This window comes from Rhincodon typus, chromosome 28 (genome assembly GCF_021869965.1).
Source record: "Rhincodon typus isolate 14 chromosome 28, sRhiTyp1.1, whole genome shotgun sequence".
Lineage (NCBI taxonomy): Eukaryota > Metazoa > Chordata > Chondrichthyes > Orectolobiformes > Rhincodontidae > Rhincodon > Rhincodon typus.
Genome location: NC_063359.1, coordinates 12,519,574 through 12,541,473, shown reverse-complemented (window position 1 = coordinate 12,541,473; position 21,900 = coordinate 12,519,574). Strand labels below are relative to the sequence as shown.

General features: G+C 40.2%; 1 protein-coding gene across 1 annotated transcript in view; it reads right to left on the bottom strand.

Annotated features, from left to right (window-relative positions):
- LOC109912707 (astrotactin-2-like) overlaps positions 1 to 21,900 on the bottom strand; it is a 1,431,562-nt gene that overhangs the window by 967,376 nt on the left and 442,286 nt on the right. Inside the window, exon 4 of the mRNA XM_048613352.1 lies at positions 7,162 to 7,314. Within this exon, the coding sequence (XP_048469309.1) occupies positions 7,162 to 7,314 (153 nt within the window). The remainder of the gene's footprint in view (positions 1 to 7,161; positions 7,315 to 21,900) is intronic.

The window sequence follows — 21,900 nt, the reverse complement described above, 5'->3', positions numbered from 1 at the left end:
GTATAATTGCATTTATGTAAAAATGCAAATAAATATAAAATAAATATAGAATGATGGATGTTTTGAGGGAGCAATGCAATATTTATTTTATTCCATATTAAACTTAAGTTAACAGCTGGGAAAACATTTCTTGACAGTTCAGACAGATGTCAGGAAGACTAGCTAGCCACTTCCCTCAGGAACCCAGGCATTTGGAAAGGTCTTACATCGTACAAAATTTATGAAATAAGACACGTTTTGATGTTGGCATTTCAATTACATTAGGTTGCTTTCACAATAATACTATTCAGAAATTATAATGATAATCCCTTTCTTAATCACAGTTTAACTTACCATTGCATCGAGGGATATTTTGTAATTATTCCCGCTCTGTGGTTGAAGTCATAAACTGTGAATGTTACTCACATGAATGTTAGATGCAACAACTGACAGTTACATAGAACCTTGGCACAGTATAACATTAAAACGTGCTTCAATGGAGCATTGTCAAACAACACCAAGTTCCATAAGGAGATCGAAGGGCAGTTGGTCACAAATGTAAGAAGCAAAGATGAACGGCAGGGAGATTTCCCAAGGGAATTCTAGAGCCTAGGGCCAAAGTAGCTGAAAGCATAGTCGTCAATGTTGACAGTCAGGAATGCACAAAAGGCCAGAATTGGAGGACTGTAGATGTCTTATGAGGTGATGGAGGTGCAGCATGTTACAGAGATAAGGAGTAGCAATGCCATGGTGGGATTTAAAACAAAGGAGGAGTGTTTTAAAATTGTGATGGTTAGAAGTGAAAAGGTCTAGATGATTTAATATAAGGGGATCAATGCTTGTGATGAGCTGAATTTGATGGGGGATTGCAAATTGGATGCTGTCCAGGATAACATTGGAAATAAAAACCAAAAATGACTAACAATGGCTGGTACGAGGGTTTCAATAGCAGTTGAACTAAGGTGAGGGCGCAGTCAGGAATACTTTCTATTCATTCGTGGAATGTGATTGAAACTGGATCGTCCAGCATTTATTACCAAATTGCCTTGGAGAATGTCAGGTTAAGCTTCCTCCTTAAACCACTGCAGTCCTTGTGGTGTGGAGAGAACACAGTGCTGTTAGCAAGGGAGTTCCAATATTTTTGACCCAGCCATAGTGAAAGAACACAGACATCATTCCAAGTCAATTGGCTGTGTGTTTGGAAATAGAATTTATAGGTGGTGGTGTTCCATGCATCTGTAGCCCTTGTCCTTTATTATGGATTGGGTTCCTGACAGTCTTGCTGATGAAGTAGGTGTGTGTCCATTAATTTATTTTGAGGTTACAAAGGACATAAAGGGCTAGGTGATTCAGTTGGAGGCAAGAAAAAGAACGTGTATTTAATTGCATGTCATAAACGTACCCCTAGTGCCAGTGTGCCATAAAGCATGATTTTCACAGGATTACATCTTGGTGGTCTCAAGATGATAACTAGTCATTGAAGAGAAGAAGGAATGAAGGTGAAGCACCAGGAAATTATCCCATATTCTGGCCCAAATGAGTGTCGTTAATGTAGCCAGAATATGTCTGTGGCATTAAAATGAACAGAAATTTGATGTTCTCAGTAGCCAAGGCATATGGAGTGTTGTGGCCCAGGATATGGTAGGAAAAGATTGATTACAAAAATTTCAGTCGTTCAGTAGTTTCTTTTCAGGTCAAAACCTTTAATTTTTTTTTGCATTGAATGAAACTGCTTCAGTTTTACTGCCATGTTCTCATCAGGTTGGAGCAGGTAGGTTCAGCAAGCTCCCAACAGCCATTCATCCTGGGAAAATCTCAGGACAGCAGAAGGCCGGTTCTTAATGAGCTCTCTAATGACTTCAAACAAATCAATTAACAAGGCAGGCACCTCCTCTTTCCTGCCAAGCCAACACTATCACCCAAGCTCAGGAAAGCTCTCAAAGTCAAGAACAGACAGAGGAGATTAGCACACAGGTAGGCAGTGCCATTTCCTTTGCTAAACTACCTATATTTTGAGCTGGAAATATTCAAGTTCAAAATTGCCAATGGTTTCTTTTAGGCCCACTGGGGGAAGAGATGGAGCAAATGGTGAGGGAGTGGTGGAGCAGAGAACAATAGATTCATGCTTCTCAAATTTAGTTGGAGGGAGTTCCTGTTCACTCAGTAGTTGGGTTACACATTTTAGAGACAGTTCAGCGAAGGTGAGTGAAATTAGCAATCAGGAGTTGATTGATGAGTTCACAAATGAATTTGTCAAGGCGTAGCATGTAGGTTAGAAATAGGGGAGTGCCACATTTGACCAGTGGGACACCCAGCAGTAACAGCTCAAGAGAGGCAAAATAAGCCATTGTACGTGATGCTCTGATTATGACTGAATAAATAAGAATGGAGCCAGTCAAACACAACACCAGTTTATTATAGATAATAGAAGATAATAGACTATTAAGTCTATGTGAAGCACTCTTATTGAATCTGGTCTTTCAGAAATCCATAAAACACTTTTTTTCAATAAGTTTTACTGAAGTATGTTAGCAATGCAACAAATATTTTATTCAGAACATAATATCAGAAATAATATTGAGAGAAATAACCAACTATTCCTTTTCTGATGGTATTAGATGAAGAAGAACATCCCCAGTGCTCCATCTCTGAAACAAAGGACAACCTTCAAAGCATTGCATGGTTATTAGCTTAACTGCCAAACTTGGGTTTGAATAATCCCTTCTACCTATTGACAATGATCGAAATCTAGTACCAATACTGGGTTAGATAAATTAGGGCACAGTTGATGGTAAATGAACTTTAAAGGATTTGAACAACCCTTGACATTAATTTCAGGTAATGCAATTGTGTTGCACATGCACAGTCTTGTTTGCCTGTTCTGTCAATGGGCCAGGTTCTTCTAGTGAGGTTTTGATCGATATCTTATTCAGATAGGGTTCAGCATGTCCCAGATGGCTGACCCTGCGGGACATTGATAAGCAAGCTAGCGCTAGCAATTAGACTGCTCTGGCTGACACATTTTCAATGACAGTATATTTTTCCCAACTTGAGCAAGGGGGGAGGGGGCTGAGTGGATCCATATTTTTGCTCACACCCACTCGGTTGTCAGCTGTGGTTGGGAAGCACAGGTGATCATGCAGAGGGATACATTTTATTTTATGGTGATCTTCACTTGATACATACAAATTTCTGTCAGTGGGTTGGGCCTTTGTGCATCAACAGGCCACATAAAGAACTGTCTTTCCTCCATCAGCGTCTTCTTACCAGCAAGAAATGATTCTGGAGTTCCAAATGGTTGTTATGAAAAACAACTTGATTCTACTTAAGAACATAAGAAATACGAACGAGGGAAGGGCATTCTGCACTTTGAGCCGGCTCCATCATTCAATAATGTCATGGCTGAGTTTTTGTCTCAATTTCACCTTCCTACATGATTCCCATGATCTTCAACTCCTGGAGTATCCAAAAGTCTATCAATCTACATCTTGAAAATACCTAACAATTTCATACCTGCCGAACTCGAGGGTATAGAATTTTGAATATTCTCAAGCCTATTAACTTCCTCTGAGTCTATATGTTTGATGCTTCAGTCCAAAACCGTGATCCTTCATTCTCAATTTCCCAGGCAGGGGAAACAATGTCCCAACGTTTAAGACCATTAAGAATTTTTATATTTCAACTAGATCATCTTGCTTCAAATTTATTGCAGGATAAGGCTGTATGTTCTCCTTCTGAAATATCACCTAAATTCTCTTAAAATGGTACCTCTGTATTTTTCTCAGGTTATTTATTTTGTATTTGTATTATGTTTGTGGAGGTAAACATTTTCAGTGTGTTGTTGACAAGAAGGGAGATTTCTAGGTTTATCATTTCTGCGTATATAGCATGGCAAGCAAGAGAGATCCAAGCTGCAGAACATGTGGTTCTGGTGCAACTGAAATTCTTTGATACAATCATTTAAAAATAAACTTCAAGGGCCTTTGTAATGCTCTGAAATTCCTCAAAGAGGTCTTTCAATGCTGAAGGAGGGAATGCTAGGACCAATGTATAAGCTGTGCCTTTGGTCAATGGAAGAATTCATTTTTATTTCTGCACTACCTGTACGTTTGGAAATGGGTAAGGTGGATGAGCAGGGTGCTTTTTAAGGTAGTAATACCTATGCATCTCTCAACACTCAAGCAACTATGCTTAGATATATAGTTGTGAGACTACTTTTTATGTTTTTTTGAAGAATATAAACAGTCTCCATGTGGTAGGTAAATCTATAGGAGATAACAAGAACTGCAGATGCTGGAGTCAGAGTCAATACTGGAGGAATAGGCAGCATCAGAGGAGCAGAAGAGTCGATGTTTCAGGCCTAGACCATTCATCAGGACTCTTTTTATTAGGGATGATCTAGCTGCATAGGCTGATACTGAGAATGGAGATGTGGCTATGGTACCGGGTTTGTCTCAATATGTGATCAAAAACCTTCAGGGTGGAGGAGATCACCAGAGGGTTGCAGTGGGAGAGAGATCCACTCAGGTCTTTCCGGAGGGAGGAGGACAACTTCTTCAAGGTGGGCATCCTTGGAAGAGGCTTTGCAGTGGGGTTATAAGTCACTTGGAGATAGCAAGAACCGTAGTTGCTGGAGTCAGAGTCAATACAGTGTAGAGATGGAGGATCACAGCAGGTCAGGTAGCATCAGAGGAGGAGAGTCAACATTGCCGGCCTAGACTCTTCTTCAGGACTCAATAGTCCTCAAAAGGCCTCCAGTAAATCAATATATGATTCCAGTCCATACTGCAAACCTTCATCATTGAATTAGATTTGCAGTAGAATTTAAGGTGCATGTAGCCATAAAATAAAAATCAAAATAGAACAAAGTGAAATTCATTCCCGCTTGCCTATTGATTCATATAAGTACTTCTCAAATTGATATGTTCTGAGAATTGTACAATAGGGAACTGACTCATCTGTGTTTGATGATCATTCTCACCATCAACTATGAATAAATGCATATCCAATTTATCTTCGCATTGCTTTTGAACGCTTTATTTGCAGCAATATTTGATTTTTTTTATCCAAGACTGATGATTTAGCTGATGCATAGTTAGTTATGACCCATAGTTCAAGTTCTCTATCGCATTTACCTCACAATGTCTTCATCAGAATCTTTGGAATCATTCTAATTACAAATGAAATCCCGGCAATAATCAAAATACAGATAACCAGACATCCTATTTGAACTGAGGGGTTCGTTTTGCAGAATTTGTCTTTTTGATAGTATGCTACCTTTGCATTTTGACATTATACGTGTCTATTTTCCACTTTTGCTAAGGGAAGCCAATCAAGGATAAAACATGCATGATTTCTTTGCTTCCACTCTGGCAGGCAAAATTTTAAATTGAAAACGCATAAGTGGACTGCTGATTTACCATGAAAAGATCTTAGGCAAACAGGTTCTGTCAAGCTCCAAAAGATAAACTTCATACATTTGTGCATAGCTGTACATTACATAATATGTTTGGTCATAGGACCTCCTCCTTCAGCTTAAGCATCCTTTAAAAGTGACTCTAACAGACTTTATGTACAGGGACATTAAGAACCAATGCCAATCGTTCATCTGGATGTGCATCAGGTTCAAAAAATACTATTCTTCACCATTTACCCATTAACTCATTCCGTCTAAAAGCTAGCCACATCTGTCTTGCATTTTCCAATGTTATTCACCTTGACTCTCTCTGTTCCACACTTTCACCAGTTTGTGTGTGAAGTTAATAAAGCAAAATGACATTTCCTCTCTCACTTCTGAGTTTGAGTTTATGTCAATTACTCAGAGACTTGTGACTGTGAAAAATAACACATTCATATTTAAATAATCTATATTGTAAAATCAACCTACCGCGTTAAGTTACCTTTTCTCCACTGCATGCATTCCCAACTTCCCTAAACTTATTCAGAGATAGTAGGAACTGCCAATGCTGGAGAATCTGAGATGGCAAGGTGTAGAGCTGGATGAACACAGCAGGTCAGGCAGCATCAGAGGAGCAGGAAAGCTGACGTTTCGGATCTGGACCCATTTCTGAAGAAGGGTCCAGACCCGAAACGTCAGCTTTCCTGGTTCCCTGATGTTGCCTGACCTGCTGTGTTCTTTCCCTAAACTTATCTGTGTTTACCGAAATATAAATAAAGTTGCCTTCCTTCATTAGTACTACGTATATAGTTCAAGATGAATCCGAACAGGTTCTGTAGCTTGGCATAAATAAAGAAAAGATTCTGAACAAACCTGAAGAAATAACGTAGCTTCAATTAACTGTTTCTTCGCAGTTTCCTGTTTGTAAATGTGTGATTGCTTCACATTTGAGATCACTCCCTTGATTCACTTTCTTTAGCTTTATTGAGAATGCTGAGACAGACACATATTTCTACACCTGAAAAATCATGCTATAAATCCACATACTGCTCTATAGTGAAACCAATCAAAAGGTGCATAGAACTGAGCTCAGACCAAGACAGTCCAACATGGCAATGTTTTTATGAAGATCAACCTGTAATGCAATAGTCCAACAACTGCAAATTTAACTGCTCTGTTACACTACGTAGTCGTGGTTTTCTTACCTGTGTGTTAAGTTCATCCTCTCTCATATCCTTGCAGATCAAGGTGGGCATGAATAATTTAGGTATTTCTGCCCATATTCTATGCATTCCTGTCAATTAAAACATTGCTCCAAGAAGTAGATTGAGCTTCAAATCTATGAGAAGTGTCAGTTTATTAGGTTCTGTTTTGTAAAAATCAACGCATTTACTGCAGCAATGCACTCCCTGTTCTCAGCAAGGAGTTCAGCATAGGAGAAGCAGCATGAAAGACTAGACCACCACAGCACTGTTGCAAAGCCTCGAATGTTTCTCCACCACAGCTCCCACACATTTAAACTCTCTGTTTGTAACTCATGTTGTGCTGAGAGTATGCAGCAGAGATGTGCTGAAGAAAGATGGAGTGGGGAGAAAAAGAAGAGAGAGACTCTGATTCAGGAGAGTTTCCAGAATCCACAATACTGAAATTAAAATCAACCTGAATGGTTTGGTTGTCAGCACATGCATTCTACCACCACCAGTTCCACCACCAAACCCAGCAGCACCTCTTCCCTTCAAAAGGATATTTCGAAATATACTAAACAAGGCAGTTGCGTGTCCTACCTCTACTTTTATTCCTCCTTCCCTTCTTTCGTCCTGTGGATGTGCTGCGGGGTGCCTGCTGGAGGTGCGAGATCTCAATTGGCGTGTTTGTTCGAAAACTCTCCTTGAACTTCTGCATCAATGACTGCACTGTATCTTGAGTCACATCAGCGGCTACAATGTGTCAATTTTATTATTAAAATGTGAAAATGTTACATCTGCAAGTTCTATTAGTTGACAATCAAACCAAGTTACCATACTTTTAAGGACAAAACTATATTTATATTTTAATAAGTTAAAAGCCTCATGATATAAGAAATAAACAAGACTGAAGTGTTTTTAAAAAGAAACAAAAAGAACTCCAGTTGCTGGGCTAGCCAATGGTAAATCACTCAGCTAGTTTGTAGTATCTTCCAATCACTATTAGTAGATGAAAATTGCGTGTGCAAGGGATTGTAGTATGGCTTAGTGCAACTTAAAATCTGAATGAATTCAAATTTCTTTTTGAATTATTATTACTATGGTTCTGCAGCGAATAGAGGGCCATTGATCACTGGTTATTTATCTGATGCATATCCATACAAATAAAATCTTTGAAAAGGTCTAACTTCATCTACCTTATCACCTTCCCCATCACCCTTTTCTAAGTAGCAGCAGACACTCCCAATTTAGATATTATCAAATTCTGCTTGAGAGGTACGTTGGAGGCAGGAAAACAAGCCAATGTTAACACTTGCAAGAACCAAGTACTCCATTTAATATTTTAGGAATAAAAAGAGATGCTTGATAATTACACTTAAGACAGATTTCCTCACAGTTTGCACACAGTTTTGTTTTGCTTCTACTTGGACCAGTATAAATGAGGATACTCTAGTCTGAGAGGTCGGACTTTCCTGTTCATATAACAGCAGACTGAACACTTAGCACTTAGGTGTTATGCTTTGAAACACCTGAACATTGTGTGTGATCCTTATGTATTCTGACTCCTAAATCTTCCAATCTTCCTTACATATAAGGCTAGTCCCAAAGAACTAGTGAATTGCAAATATTAGACACTTGTTCGTGACAGGATAAACTTGGCAGTTACAGGCCAACCAATTTAACGCCACTGATGAGGCACTTAGAGAATCAATAAGCCAGGAGAAAATCAACAGCCATTTGGACAAGGATGGGAAACTGTTGGAAAATTGCTGTTAACTATTTCAATGAAATAACAGAGTAGTTAAGGCTCTACAGTTGTTGTACACATTGAATTATAAAAAGCATTTAATAAGGTATCATACTTGAGGTTTGTTCGTAGAATTAAAGCATGTGATATAAAGAAGCATAGATACAGAACGTAGTTCTGGTAAAAAGCTGTTATCCCAAGGTTCGGCACCAGGACTGCTACTTGGTTCATGTTAAATATTTGAGGTTGGTGAAGTGTGGAGCAGGGGAGTGACAGAATATAAATTTCATAATTTTCTGATGCCAAACTTGTAAATCTTGTCAACGACGAGGAAGCTATTATTTTTTGAGGATCGTACCAGTTTAGCTGAAAGAACAAACTCATCACAGATTAAATTCAACATTGAAAAATATGATGAGATTCATTCTAGTCAGAAGAGTGAAGAAAACATACGCCAAATAATACTATTTTCAAGGTGGTGTAAGATGATAAAGACACGGGGGTGTTTGTGCACAGATCTTTGAAAGATAGGACTACAAAAGTCGGAGAAGTTTGGTAATCTTACATAAAAGATTAATTTCAATCCCATTTGAGCTATTGTGTTCAATCCCTATTTTCAAATCTTTAGGAAGGTCTGCAGAAGAGATTTACTTTAAACAGTTCCAGGAATGAGGGATTACAATTATGTTGATAAACTCAGGAAATAGTGTTTGGACCAAAAAAGAACAGAAGGAATTTGGTGAAGTTGTTTAAAAACATAAATATGTATCTAGTTCAAGACTCATATGTTTTAGAATATTCCTTGTGGTTTTAGAATTAATGTTTAATTTCAGATAACTGGAAACATTTGATCAAGAAACTGATTTACAACTCTGAAGTAACTGTAAATCAATTATCTTACGTTTATTACAGGTCAAAGCCAAATTTAAAGAATTTGGCCAACTTTGGGATTTTTAATGGAGCCAAGTGGTCTTCAAAAGAAAATTCTGCATACAACTCCAAGTTGAATGGTGTTACAGGCAGTTGGCCAACAAGAGAATCCCTTGAAAGGAACAACCATTCTGGAAAAGATTGTTGCAAAATTCCATTTGTTCTATGAATTATTCATATGGGTCGTGGAATAAAACAGCGGCGTTGGAGTTAAAACAAGTAAATAATTTGCATATTTCTGTTTGGAACATCCTAAATGTGTCATGGAGATGGCCCGTGGGGGTAGAAGCTTCCATTATTTATCTGGTGCTTCTCTGAGAAGGAAGTACAGTTTTGCTCTTGGGTTTGGTGCAATGCACTGTATCAATGACCAAAAAGAGACAATTGCTCATCAGTTATGAACCTTGAACAGGAAAAATGTAACTTTATTATTCACTGCATGGAATATGGGCGAGGGCTCAGATCATTTCGGAATTCATGAGACGGAAAGATGCTAGAAATTTTGTTAAGCTTGAAGCTAAAAGAAGGAATCTACTGTGGTCCTCACAGTGAAAGGCATTTAGCCTTGTGACAGAAAGTTGAACAGTTAGCTTGGAAGCTGTGGGGGAAGAAAAAAATCTATGCAGGCTGGAATTGAACCTAGATCCCTGGTGCTGTGAGGTAGCAGTGCTAACCACTGAGCTACTGTGCTGGTTCCCTACAGAGAATTTTTTTGTGTGTGTGTGTTGGGGAGGGGGGAGAGATGGTGGGAGGAGCAAAAGTAGAACTGATTTTGTTATAAGGCTCTTTATATGACTTCTTTTTATGCTGTACTGTTTTATGATTCAACATCGTATTCATTCCCTAAACTTAAGAATACCAGAGGTCATTTAAGATTATTCGGCAATATATCCTCAAGGTTAGTCCAGATTAGATTTGGTAAACACTTTGAAGCAGGGTGTCTGCTGGACTAATCATCCTCTTGGGAGTAAAGATTCTACAGACATGGATGCCAATTCAGTAGCGTGAACAGTCAACCATTAAACAAATATATATTTTTCGAAAGGGTCACATGATGACATGAACTATACCAAGTCATGCTTTCGTGTTGCAAAAAGGACCTGTCACAACGGATAAAGGGTGTCAAGAGGAGAAAGTGTAATGTCTTGTTCACTTTGAATGTCAATCCATGTCTGAAAAAAATAATAATTAATTCTCAAGGGAATAATTTGTGTAATCAATGTTAGGACTAGTATGCAAAGTTTGGAGATATGAACTATAGATGATGAATATACTTCTTTTTGTTATTTACACTATACTGCTTAGGATCAGTCAACATAACTGCTCAAGATTGTGAAATTAATAAGTGTAGATCATGCTACTTTGGCTAATTGTCTTCCTGAATAGAGTCTGTCAAGATTTTAGCCACGTTGCACCAGATCTTCCCAGAGAAAAGAATGAGGTAAATAATGCCCCTTTAACAAAAGCAAAAAGACTTTTCTTTACTCCAACTTAACACCATCTATATATTGAGTGTGTCATTCATTCAAAAAGCAGGTACAGTTCCTACAGAATGTGAAAATACTAACTAGCAGAGACAGGCCAAAGAGAATGGTTTAGCAAGAACTGAAGATGCTGGAGTCAGAGATAACAAAGTGTGGAGCTGGAGGAACACAGCAGGCCAGGCAGCATCAGAGGAACAGGAAAGTTGACGTTTCGGGTTGGGACCCTTCTTCTGATTTCTGAAGAAGGGTCCTGACCTGAAACGTCAACTTTCCTGTTCCTCTGATGCTGCCTGGCCTGCTGTGTTCCTCCAGCTCCACACTTTGTTATCAAAGAGAATGGGACCTGGATTGCAAGAGGCATCAGTCTACTTAGTCTAAGGCATGACTTGCTTCCTTCACTTCATAAGAAAGAAGGCTCTCAACCCACAGTGATGGAACTAATCCCGCATGAGACCTCAAAAATAATAAGTGAACAATAGCCTGTGTGAGAAATAAACAGCAAAGTCTCTACTGGTTTCTTCATTGTAGATCTTTTTCTTTCAACAAAAAAAAGCAAGTCAATCACAGGACTAATAAAACTTGCAACATCTGTATTTTGTTTTGGGGCACAGCCAGTCTTGAAAGTACTTCTTCCTCACAGAGCAAAAATTCTGTGCTCTAGAGCAAGCTACAAACATGCATGTACCTCTGAAAAATTATATTGCTTTCCATAATCAGGTTAATACAACATTTAGTTGATGTGAGCAGGAGCAGTTGGCCATGTTGGCTGGTTGTCAGCTGTGTTCAATGCCTCATTAGTAAGCTTTGTCCTAATGCAAAAGGAATTGTTCACCCAGACCCCAATGCACTTTACAAGTGCCTGGTAGTAATTTAAACATGGACCTGAATATAAGGGACAAACCCAGATATCATGTTCAGATTCCTCATGTTACTTTGAGAAAAATGGATATGTCAATCTGATGTATTTTAGAGCTTGCCCAGGACTTCTGTTAAGTCATATTATTGAGATAGTCCAGTAGGATCTTTACCCATAATCTAATGTTTGCCACAGTGGGACATTGGTTATAAGAAAGAAAACAGGTCGATCTCACTGTGAACTACACAAGTTGTAATGAAAACTGAAAACACAGTGTTATAAAGTCATCCCATGTGATGATTGAAGTGATAAATAACTGAGCTGTGCAGTAGACGAAAATAAAACTGAGAAGAAAGAATCAATTTGAGACATTACAGTCAAGCATAGTCGATATGAAATTGTTATGTTGCAGCAAGCTAATCTGGAACGCCATTTAAAAATACTTGATTTGTCAGAAAGCACTTTAGAACATCCGCAGGAGTATGCTGAGATCATGAAATACACATGATAAGTGCAAGTTCTTTCCTATATTTTGAAAGAGAGTTAGCCTGGTTCAGTGTCTGAGGGCTCTCAACTGGAAATGAATACCATGCAACCATTAGTGAACATCACTACTGGAGATGGTTGGGCCTAGGTTACTATCTGAGGAACTAGTGATATCCTGGTCACAGAGGTGTGGGTTAGTAGGAGGGTGGGGGTTGGTGGGAGAAGAGGAAGAGCCAGTGTCTGTAACCAAGTGTCCTGTGTTTGTGGACAACCAAGGACTCTGGATAATCCAAGATAGGGGATGGGAAAAAGTTATGGCTATAACTGCCTCTTTTTTGGGGTATTTTCCATGTTGGAGCTGATTCCCTGGAATTCTAAGAGCAGTAATTATTGTTTTATAAACTGTTGCATTATTTTGGAAATTTGAGGAAGAAAAGATCAAAACGATGACACTTCAAAAAGGAGGAAAACAGACAAAGGCTGTGACCATATGGGAAGTGATTCAAATGGAGAAAAAAACCTACACTGCTGTCTGACCCAGCAGCTGCTTTTGCTGTTTGGTTTCAAGTGTCTCTGGACATTGGAGTTTGTTCTAAGAAAAATAAACAAACAGCGAAATTCACAGCTGACCTTGGAGAAACCAGTGTGCAGGAGATCACAGCAGGTGAGCAGCTAAGTGGTTTTTAAAGTGTAACCTTGCCATTTTTCTTTTGTGAATATACAATAATAAGTAGAGTGGGTTCTTTTTTGGTAAAATGTTTTTATTGAGATCTATCTCTTGATTAAACTTAAAAATATAAGAATATAGGTCGTAAGCTAGCCTGGAGTAGTGTTTTTAGACCAATAAGACTGTGCTATTTTCTGGGTCTGTAAATTGTTAAGGTGCAAAGATGGCCTTTAGTAGAGTAATGTGCTCTTCCTGTTAGATGTGGGGGATTAGGGAGAGTTTCCATGTTACTGATGATTATGTCTGCAGGAAGTGTGTTTGCTTGCGAATCGTGTCAGATCACATGGATCGATTGGAGAGGCCATTAGAGGTAATGAGGAAATTACAGGAGCTGGAGGGTGTGATGGGTCGTAGTTACAGGAAGGGATATAAATCGAAGATACAGTCAGGTAGATGAGTTACCTCCAGGGCAGGTAGGAGACAGAGGCAGGCAGTGCAGAGTCTCCTGTGGCTATCCCCATCTTAAACAGATATGCGGTTTTGGAAAATGTAGTGGGTGATGGATTCTCAGGGGAATGTAGCACTGACAGAAAGGTTTCTGGTACTGAGACTGGCTCTAATGTAATGAGGGATACACGAGGTTCCAAACAATTGATTGTGATAGGGGTCTGTCTTGTCAGAGGCACAGACAGATGATTCTATGGATGATAGCAAGACATCAGAATAATGTTTTGCCTCTCTGGATCCAGGATCAAAGATATTTCAGAGAGGTGCAGAATATTCTCAAAGGGGCGAGGGACCAGCAGAAGGTCATTGTACACATTGGACATATAATTTTGTCCTGGTCTCTTCCTGAGGAGAAAATATAGGAAGTTAGGCCGCAATTTAAAAAGGATGTCCTCAAGGGTAGTAATATTTGGATTACTCCCGGTGACACGAGCTAGTGAGTGTAGGAATAGGAGGATAGAGCAGATGAATGTGTGGATGAGGAGCTGGTGCAGGAGAGAAGGATTCACATTTTTGGATCATCAAAATCTTTTCTGGGATGGACGTGACCTGTATAAGAAGGATGGATTGCATCTGAAACAGCAGGAAACTGATATACTGGTGGGAAGATTTGCTAGATTTGCTCAGGAGGATTTAAACTAGTAAGGGGGGTTTGTGGTTTAGGACTCAGGGAGATAGTAAGGAAAGAGATCAGTCTGAAACTGATTCAGTTGGAAAAAAGAGCAAGTCAAACAGACAGGACAGGCAGGAACAAAGCAGAAAATGAGGTAGGTCTGATAAATTAAACTGCATTTATACTTAACGGGTAAGGTAGATGACCTCAGGGCATGGTTGGGAACATGGGACTGGGATTTCTTAACAATTACAGAGATGTGGCTCAGGGATGGACAGGACTAAGAGGTTAATGTTCCAGGATATAGATGCTATAGGAAGGACCAAAAGGGGGCAAGAGAGGAGGGGGAGTGACATTTTTGATCTGGCATAACATTGCGGCTATAGTTAGGGAGGATATTCCTGGAAATACATTCAGGGAAGTTATCTGGGTGGCGCTGAGAAATAAGAAAGGGATGATCACCTTTTTGAAATTGTACTATAGACTCCCAAATAGCAGGAAATTGAGAAACAAATTTGTAAGGAGGTCTCAGTTATCTGTAAGAATAATAGGGTGGTTATGGCAGGGGATTTTAATTTTCCAAACATTGACTGGGACTGCCATAGTGATAAGGGCTGGAATGGAGAGAAATTTGTTCAGTGTGTACAAGTAAATTTTCTGATTCAGTGTGTGGATATACCTACTAGTGAAGGTACAAAACTTGACCTGCTCTTGGGAAATAAGGCAGGGCAGGTGACTGAGGTGTCAGTGGGGGAGCACTTTGGGGCCAGTGACCATAATTCAATTAGGTTTAAAATCGTGATAGAAAAAGATGGACAAGACCTAAAGGTTAAAGTTCTAAGTTGGAGGAAGGCCAATTTTGACAATATTAGGCAAGAACTTTCAAAGGTTGATTGGGGGCAGATGTTCACAGGTAAAGGGATGGCTGGAAAATGGGAAGGCCTCAAAAATGAGATAACGTGAGTCCAGAGACAGTATGTTCCTGTCAGTGTGAAGGGCAAGGCTGGTAGGTGTAGGGAATGCTGGATGACTAGAGAAATTGAGGTTTTGCTCAAGAATAGGAAGGAAACATATGTCAGGTATAGACAGCAGGGATCAAGTGAATCCCTAGAAAAGTATAAAGGCAGTAGGAATATACCTAGAAGGGGGGCAAAAAGGGGACATGAGATGGTTTTGGCAAATGTAGTTAAGGAAAATCGAAAGGGATTCTACAAATACATTAAGGACAAAAGGGTGACTTCAGTGAGACTAGGGCCCCTTAAAGATCAGCAAGGCCGCTATGTGTGGAACTGCAGGAGATGGGGGAGATGCTAAATGAGTATTTTGCATTAGTGCTTCCTGAGGAGAAGGATATGGAAGATAGAGAACATGGGAAAATAAATAGCGACAGTTTGAAAATGCTCATACTAGAACTCTGTGGGACGCTAGGGAAGTGTTTGCTGGGCCCCTTGCTGAGATATTTGTATTATTGACAGCCACAGATGAGGTGCCAGAAGACTGGAGGTTGGCTAATGTGGTGCCACTATTTAAGAAAGGTGGTAAGGAAAAGCCAGGGAACTATAGACCGGTGAACCTGACATCGGTGGTAGGCAAGTTGTTGAGGGAATCCTGAGGAACACGACTGACATATATTTAGAAAGGCAAGAACTGATCAAGGATATTCAACATGGCTCTGTGTGTGGGAAATTGTGTCTCATGAACTTGATTGAGTTTTTTTGAAGAAGAAACAAAGAGGATTGATGAGAACAGAGTGGAGGACATGATCTATATGGACTTCAGTGAGGTGTTTGACAAGGTTCCTCATGGTAGACTGGTTAGCAAGGTTAGATCACATGGAGTACAGGGAGAACCAGTCATTTGTATACAGACCTGGCTCAAAATTAGAAGACAGAAGGTGGTGGTAGAGGGTTGATTTTCAGACTGGAGGCCTGTGACCAGCAGTGTGCTACAAGGATTGGTGCTGGATCCACTGCATTTTGTCCTTTATATTAATGATTTTGATGTGATATATCAGAATTCAAAGGTGTTAACAACTTTTAATATAACTTCATAAATCATGTCTATTAATCCATTAACTCGTGGTTATAATACTAATTGCAGATTTACATGTACTAGCCAGCCCCAGATTTCCATGTACAAGCCATCCCCATTCAAACTAATTCAGGGGCTCGCTACTTTATCAGGTTACAACCACTTCAATTTGCGGTTACTCCCCACGTGAAAGTGCACTCATGCATAATGCGCTATATCAACAACCCCATTTAAACAAGACCGACATTCCATTCAAAGGTGCAGTCAGGCATGAAGGCTAACAGAACTGCACAGACACTATAGGATGGAACCTTTTTGCACCCCCACACCAAAAACTTTCTGAAGAAGGGTCTAGGCCCGAAACGTCAGCCTTCCTGCTCCTCTGATGCTTGCTTGGCCTGCTGTGTTCATCCAGCTCCACACCTTGTTATCCCAAAAACAGTGTTGTTTGATATTAAAATCCAACTGAATAGCTGCTATTACCAAGTCGTTTATCTTCTCCCTCCAGCTAGGGTAGCTCCAAGTATCAAAGGTGATAATTGGATAGCCCTGCAGGCTTTTCCTGTATATTATGTAACCAGGTATTTGCCCCAAGTTTTTATTCAACATATATATTAAACTTTACCCTGCTAATAAAACTAACAAGCGCTATGCAGTGTATGTAAGCAACCTTAACCTACTAATAAAACTAACGACTCTATGTCCAGACCCATGCGACCTTGAATGAAGGAATGAATGAAATTGACAGCATTACTACAACAGGTGTGATCTCGAAACCAAAGGAATGAATGAAAGATAGGAAATAGAACCCACAGATGGATGCAACCATGAAAGTAACTAAACAAGTGATAGTAAACCACAGACAATCAAAACTGTTGGGAAATCAGACTTTTATATAAAAATCACACGATGCCTTTTTCTAACTTTAAAATTCTAGCCTTGAAAATAACAACACTAACACCTTTTGAATTATGCAAGGACAAACCAAACAGACACTCTAATCTCATTAAAATAACCATTAACACTCAATAATAACCGGTAACATTTAGCAAATGTTTAAACCATCTCCGATTTCCTGCAAAACAGTTTTTGCACAATATCTGTTGCATAACACTCAAGTGTTAGAATGCTAATGTATGCTTGAGTTCTGTATAAAATGGCTGCTTTTGAGCTATGATTTTGGGATTGTATTTCATCTTACATTGTGCTGCTGTGGATGTACAATAAAGAGGCTATTTTCGCCACTCACTGATCCTGGTCATCTGGTTCTTTGAACACGATCTCACAGATGCGAACATAGGAGGCATGGTTACAAAGTTTGTAGATGACACCACAATCGGTGGTGTAGCCAAGACAGCCAAGAAGGTTACCTTAGAATACAACAGGACCTTGATCAAATGGACCAATATGCCGAGAAGGGCAGATGGAGTTTAATTTAGATAAATGTCAGGTGTTGCATTTTGGAAAGGCAAATTAGGGCATGACTTACACACTTAATGGCAAGGCACTGGAGAGTGTTGCTGAAAAAAGAGACCTTGGAGTGCAGATTCAAAGCTCCTTGAAAGTGGAGTCACAGGTAGATAGGATAGTGAAGAAGGTGTTTAGTATGCTTGCCTTTACTGATCAGTCAGATTGTAGGAGCTAGGAAGTCATGTTGTGGCTGTACAGGACATTGGTTTGGCCACTATTGGAATGCTGTGTGCAATTCTGGTTTCCCTGCTATAGGAAGGATGTTGTGAAACTTGAAAGGGTATCAAAAAGATTTACAAGGATGTTGCCAGAGTTGGAGGGTTTGAGCTATAGGGAGAGGCTGGATAGACTAGGGCTATTTTCCCTGGAGCATCGGACACTGAGAGGTGACCTTCTGGAGGTGTATAAAATCATGAACAACATGGATAGGGTAAATAGACAAGGTTTTCCCCCTGGGGTGAGGGAGTCCAAAACTAGAGGGCATAGTGAGCTCAGGCCCTCAGGTGGCCATTAAGTTCACTATTCAAGGACCTTAATTGTTGGAATGGTGAGAAAGTCCCCAGTGGACATTCTTGTCCAGTACTTAATTGGTGAGGTGGTGAGCTCAGGACAAGTTTCTCTCCAAGGCTCACTCATCCGCTATTTGCCCTCTTCACCACCTCAAATTCCACCCATCAATCATAAAATTTCTGTAACTGGCCTTTGATTTCAAAATCAATTTGTGCATTGACAACTGTGGAAGCTGTTTAATTTTAAACTAAAACACCCACTCAGCTCCTCTAAAATTGAATACCACCAAATCAAACCATTAAATATGAAAATAATACTTTAGAAACTACAATGCCAAGTGATAGCATGATGCACTGTCAATCATCTTCTTGGTTTGAAAAGGAACAAAGTGCTCAGTAAAATTCATTTTCGGAAACTCATTCAGGGGTGCTGATCGTGGGGAGAATGCTAGAATCCATTATAAAAGACTTAGTAGCAGAGCACTTGGGAAACAGTGACAGCATCAGAGAGATTCAGCGAGGATTTATGAAAGGGAAGCCATGCTTAACAAGGAAGGTTCTGTTAGCTCATTGTTTGGGTGGTTGGATTGTGATGCAGAGTGATGCCAACAATAAGGGTTCAATTCCCGTATTGGATGAGGTCACCACGAAGGCATCTTCTCGACCTCGGTCCTCATCTGTGGTATGACAACCCTCAGGTTAACCCACAACCTGCTGTGTCTTTGCCATGATAGTGCAACCCTGTAGGTCCCCTAGGACTATGGTAACCACCTTAGAGGCAGCACAATGTCTCAGTGGTTAGCTCTGCTGCCTCACAGCACCAGGGACCTGGGTTTGATTCCACCCACCAGTGACAGGTTAGGTGGATTGGCCATGCTAAAAAATTGCCCATAGTGTCCAGGGATGTGCAGGCAAAATGGGTTAGCCTTGGGAAATGCAACGTTACAGGGGTATGGGGTTGGGTCTGGGTGGGATGCTCTTCAGAGGCTCGGCTTCAAAAGGCCTGCTTCCACATGAAGAATTCCCAGTAGAATCATAGAATCCCTCCAAAGATTCTAGGGTTCATGAAAGGCCAGCCAATTAAACTGGTTTACATGGTCTTTCAGAAGGCTTTTGATAAAGCCAACATAAGGGATTAGAATGCATTGGATTGAGGGTAGTGCATTGACATGGATCAAGAACTGATTGGCAGATGGAGAAAGCAAAATAGTAGGGATAAGCGGGACTTTTTCTGGGATCATTGCTTAGGCACCAGCTATTCCAAATCCTTATTAATGATTTAGAAGAGGAAACTAAATGTAATATCTCCAAGTTTGTAGATGACAGAAAGCTGGGTGGGATGGTGAACTGTGAGGAGAATGCAGAGATGCTTCAGTGCAATTTGGACAAGTGGATTGAGGCAATGGCAGATGCTGTATAATGTGGGTAAATGCAAGGTTATCCAGTTTGGTAGCAAAAACAGGAAGGCGGATGTTCTGAATGGTGATAGATTGAGAAAGGGTGAGGTACAATCAGACCTGCAACATGAGTTATACACCAGTTGCTGAAAGTTAGCATGCAGGTGCAACAGGCAGTGAAGGCAGCAAATGGTGTGTTGGTCTTCATAGCGAGAGGATTCAAGTTCAGCAGCAGAGATGTCTCGCTCCAATTGTACAGGGACTTGGTGAGACCACACCTGGGAACTGTGTGTAGTTTTGGTCTCCTTATAGAGTCAGACAGTCATTGAGTCATACAGCACAGAAACAAAACCTTTGGTCCGTCTGGTCCAGGACAACTAAGTTTCCCAAACTCAGCTAGTCCTGCTTGCTGGCATTTGGTGCATATCCCTATAAACCTTTCCTATTCATGTACCTATCCAAATGTCATAGATCATAGAATCCCTACAGTGTGGAAACAGGCCCTTCGGCCCAACAAGTCCACACCAACCCTCAGAGCATCCCAACCAGACCCATCCCCCTATAACCCACCTAATCTACACATCCTTGAACACGAGGGGCAATTTAGCATGGCCAATCCACCTACCCTGCACATCTTTGGACTGTGAGAGGAAACTGAAGCACCCGGAGGAAACCCATGCAGACATGGGGAGAATGTGCAAACTCCACACAGACAGTGGCCTAAGGGTGGAATTGAACCTAGGTCCTTGGTGCTGTGAGGCAGCAGTGCTAACCACTGTGACACCATGCCACCCCAACTTTTAAATGTTGTAACTGTATCTGCATGTATACTTCTTCTGGCTGTTCGTTCCACATATGAACTACCCTCTGTGTGAAAACGTTACCCTTCCGGTCCCTTCTAAATCTTTCTTCTCTCACCGTTATAATATGCATGCCCTAGTTTTGAATTCACCCACCCTAGGGAAAAGACCTTTCCTGCTCACTTTATCTATGCCCCTCATGATATTATAAACTTCTATGAGGTCACCCCTCAACATCCTGTGCTCCAGTGAAAAAAGTCCCAGCCGATCCTTATAATTCAAACCCTCCATTCCAGCAACGTCCTGGTAAGTCTTTTCTGAACCCTCTCCAATTTAATAATATCCTTCCTATAGCAGGGAGATCAGAACTGTACACAGCTCTCCAAAAGTGACATCGCCAATGTCCTGCACAAACACATCATGATGTCCCAACTTCTTCACTCAGTCTGAGAAATCAATGCCAGCATATTAAATGCCTTCTTAACCACCCTGTCTACCTATGATGCAACTTTCAAAGAACAATATACCTGAACCCCTCGATCTCTCTGTTCAACAACATTACCCAGGTTCCTACCATTAACTGTATAAGTATTGCCTTTGTTTGATTTACCAAAATACAAAACCTTGTATTTATCCAAATTAAACTCCATCTCCTACTCCTCAGCTCTTTGGCCCAATTGATCAAGATCCCTTTGTAATCTTAGTTAAACTTCTTTGCTGTTAACTTTACAACCAGTTTTGGAGTCATCCGCAAACTTATGAACCATGCCTCCTAAATTTGCATCCAAATCATTTATATAAATGACAACCAAGTGGATACAGCACCAATCCCTTCAGAACACCACTGGTCACAGGCTCCCAATCTGAAAAACAACCCTACACCATTACCCTATGTCCCTTGCCATCAAGTCAATTTTGTATCCAATTGGTAAGCTCACCCTGAATCCCATGTGATCTAACTTTACTAATTAGTCTACCATGCAGAACCTTGTCAAAGGCTTACTAAAGTCCACATTAGAGAATGTCTACCGCTCTGCCCTAATCAACTTTTCTGGCTACATCCTCAAAAAACTCAATCAAGATTGTGAGATACAATGTCCCACGCACAAAGCCATGCTGACTATCCCTAATGAGTCCTTGTCTCTCCAAAAGCATGTAAATCCTATCTCACAGAATGCCTTCCAACAACTTACTCACCGCTGAGTGGTCTTTAGCTAAAACTTACCCACCACTCATATCAGACTCATTGGTCTATTGTTAGCAGACTTCTCCTTACAGCCTTTCTTAAATAAAGGCATAATTTTATCCCCCTTTCAATCCTCTGGCACCTCACCCAAGACTGTAGATAAAACAAATATCTCTGCTAGGGGTCCCACAATTTCTTCCCTAACTTCTCACAACTACACTTGATCAGGTCGCAGAGATTTATCTGCCTATATGTTTTTACAACCTCCATCACTACCTCTTCTGTAAGATGGACTGTTTTCAGAACATCAATATTTATCTCTCTCAGTTCCCGAGCCTACATTTCTTTCTCCACAGTAAAAACCAACGCAAAATATTTGTTTAGTATCTCTCCCATCTCCTTGGTTCCACACAGAGATGACCGCACTGATCTTTAAGGGGCCATATTCTTTCCTTAGTTGCTTTTTTGCTCTTAATGTACTTTTAGAATGTTTTTTGATTATCCCTAACCTTCTCTGCCAAGACTATCTCATATCCCCTTTTTGCCCACCTGATTTCCTTCTTAAGAATGTCCTGCACGCCTTATGATCTTCAAGAGATTCACTTGATCCCAGTTGTCCAAAACTGATATATGACTCCTTCTTATTCTTGAACAGA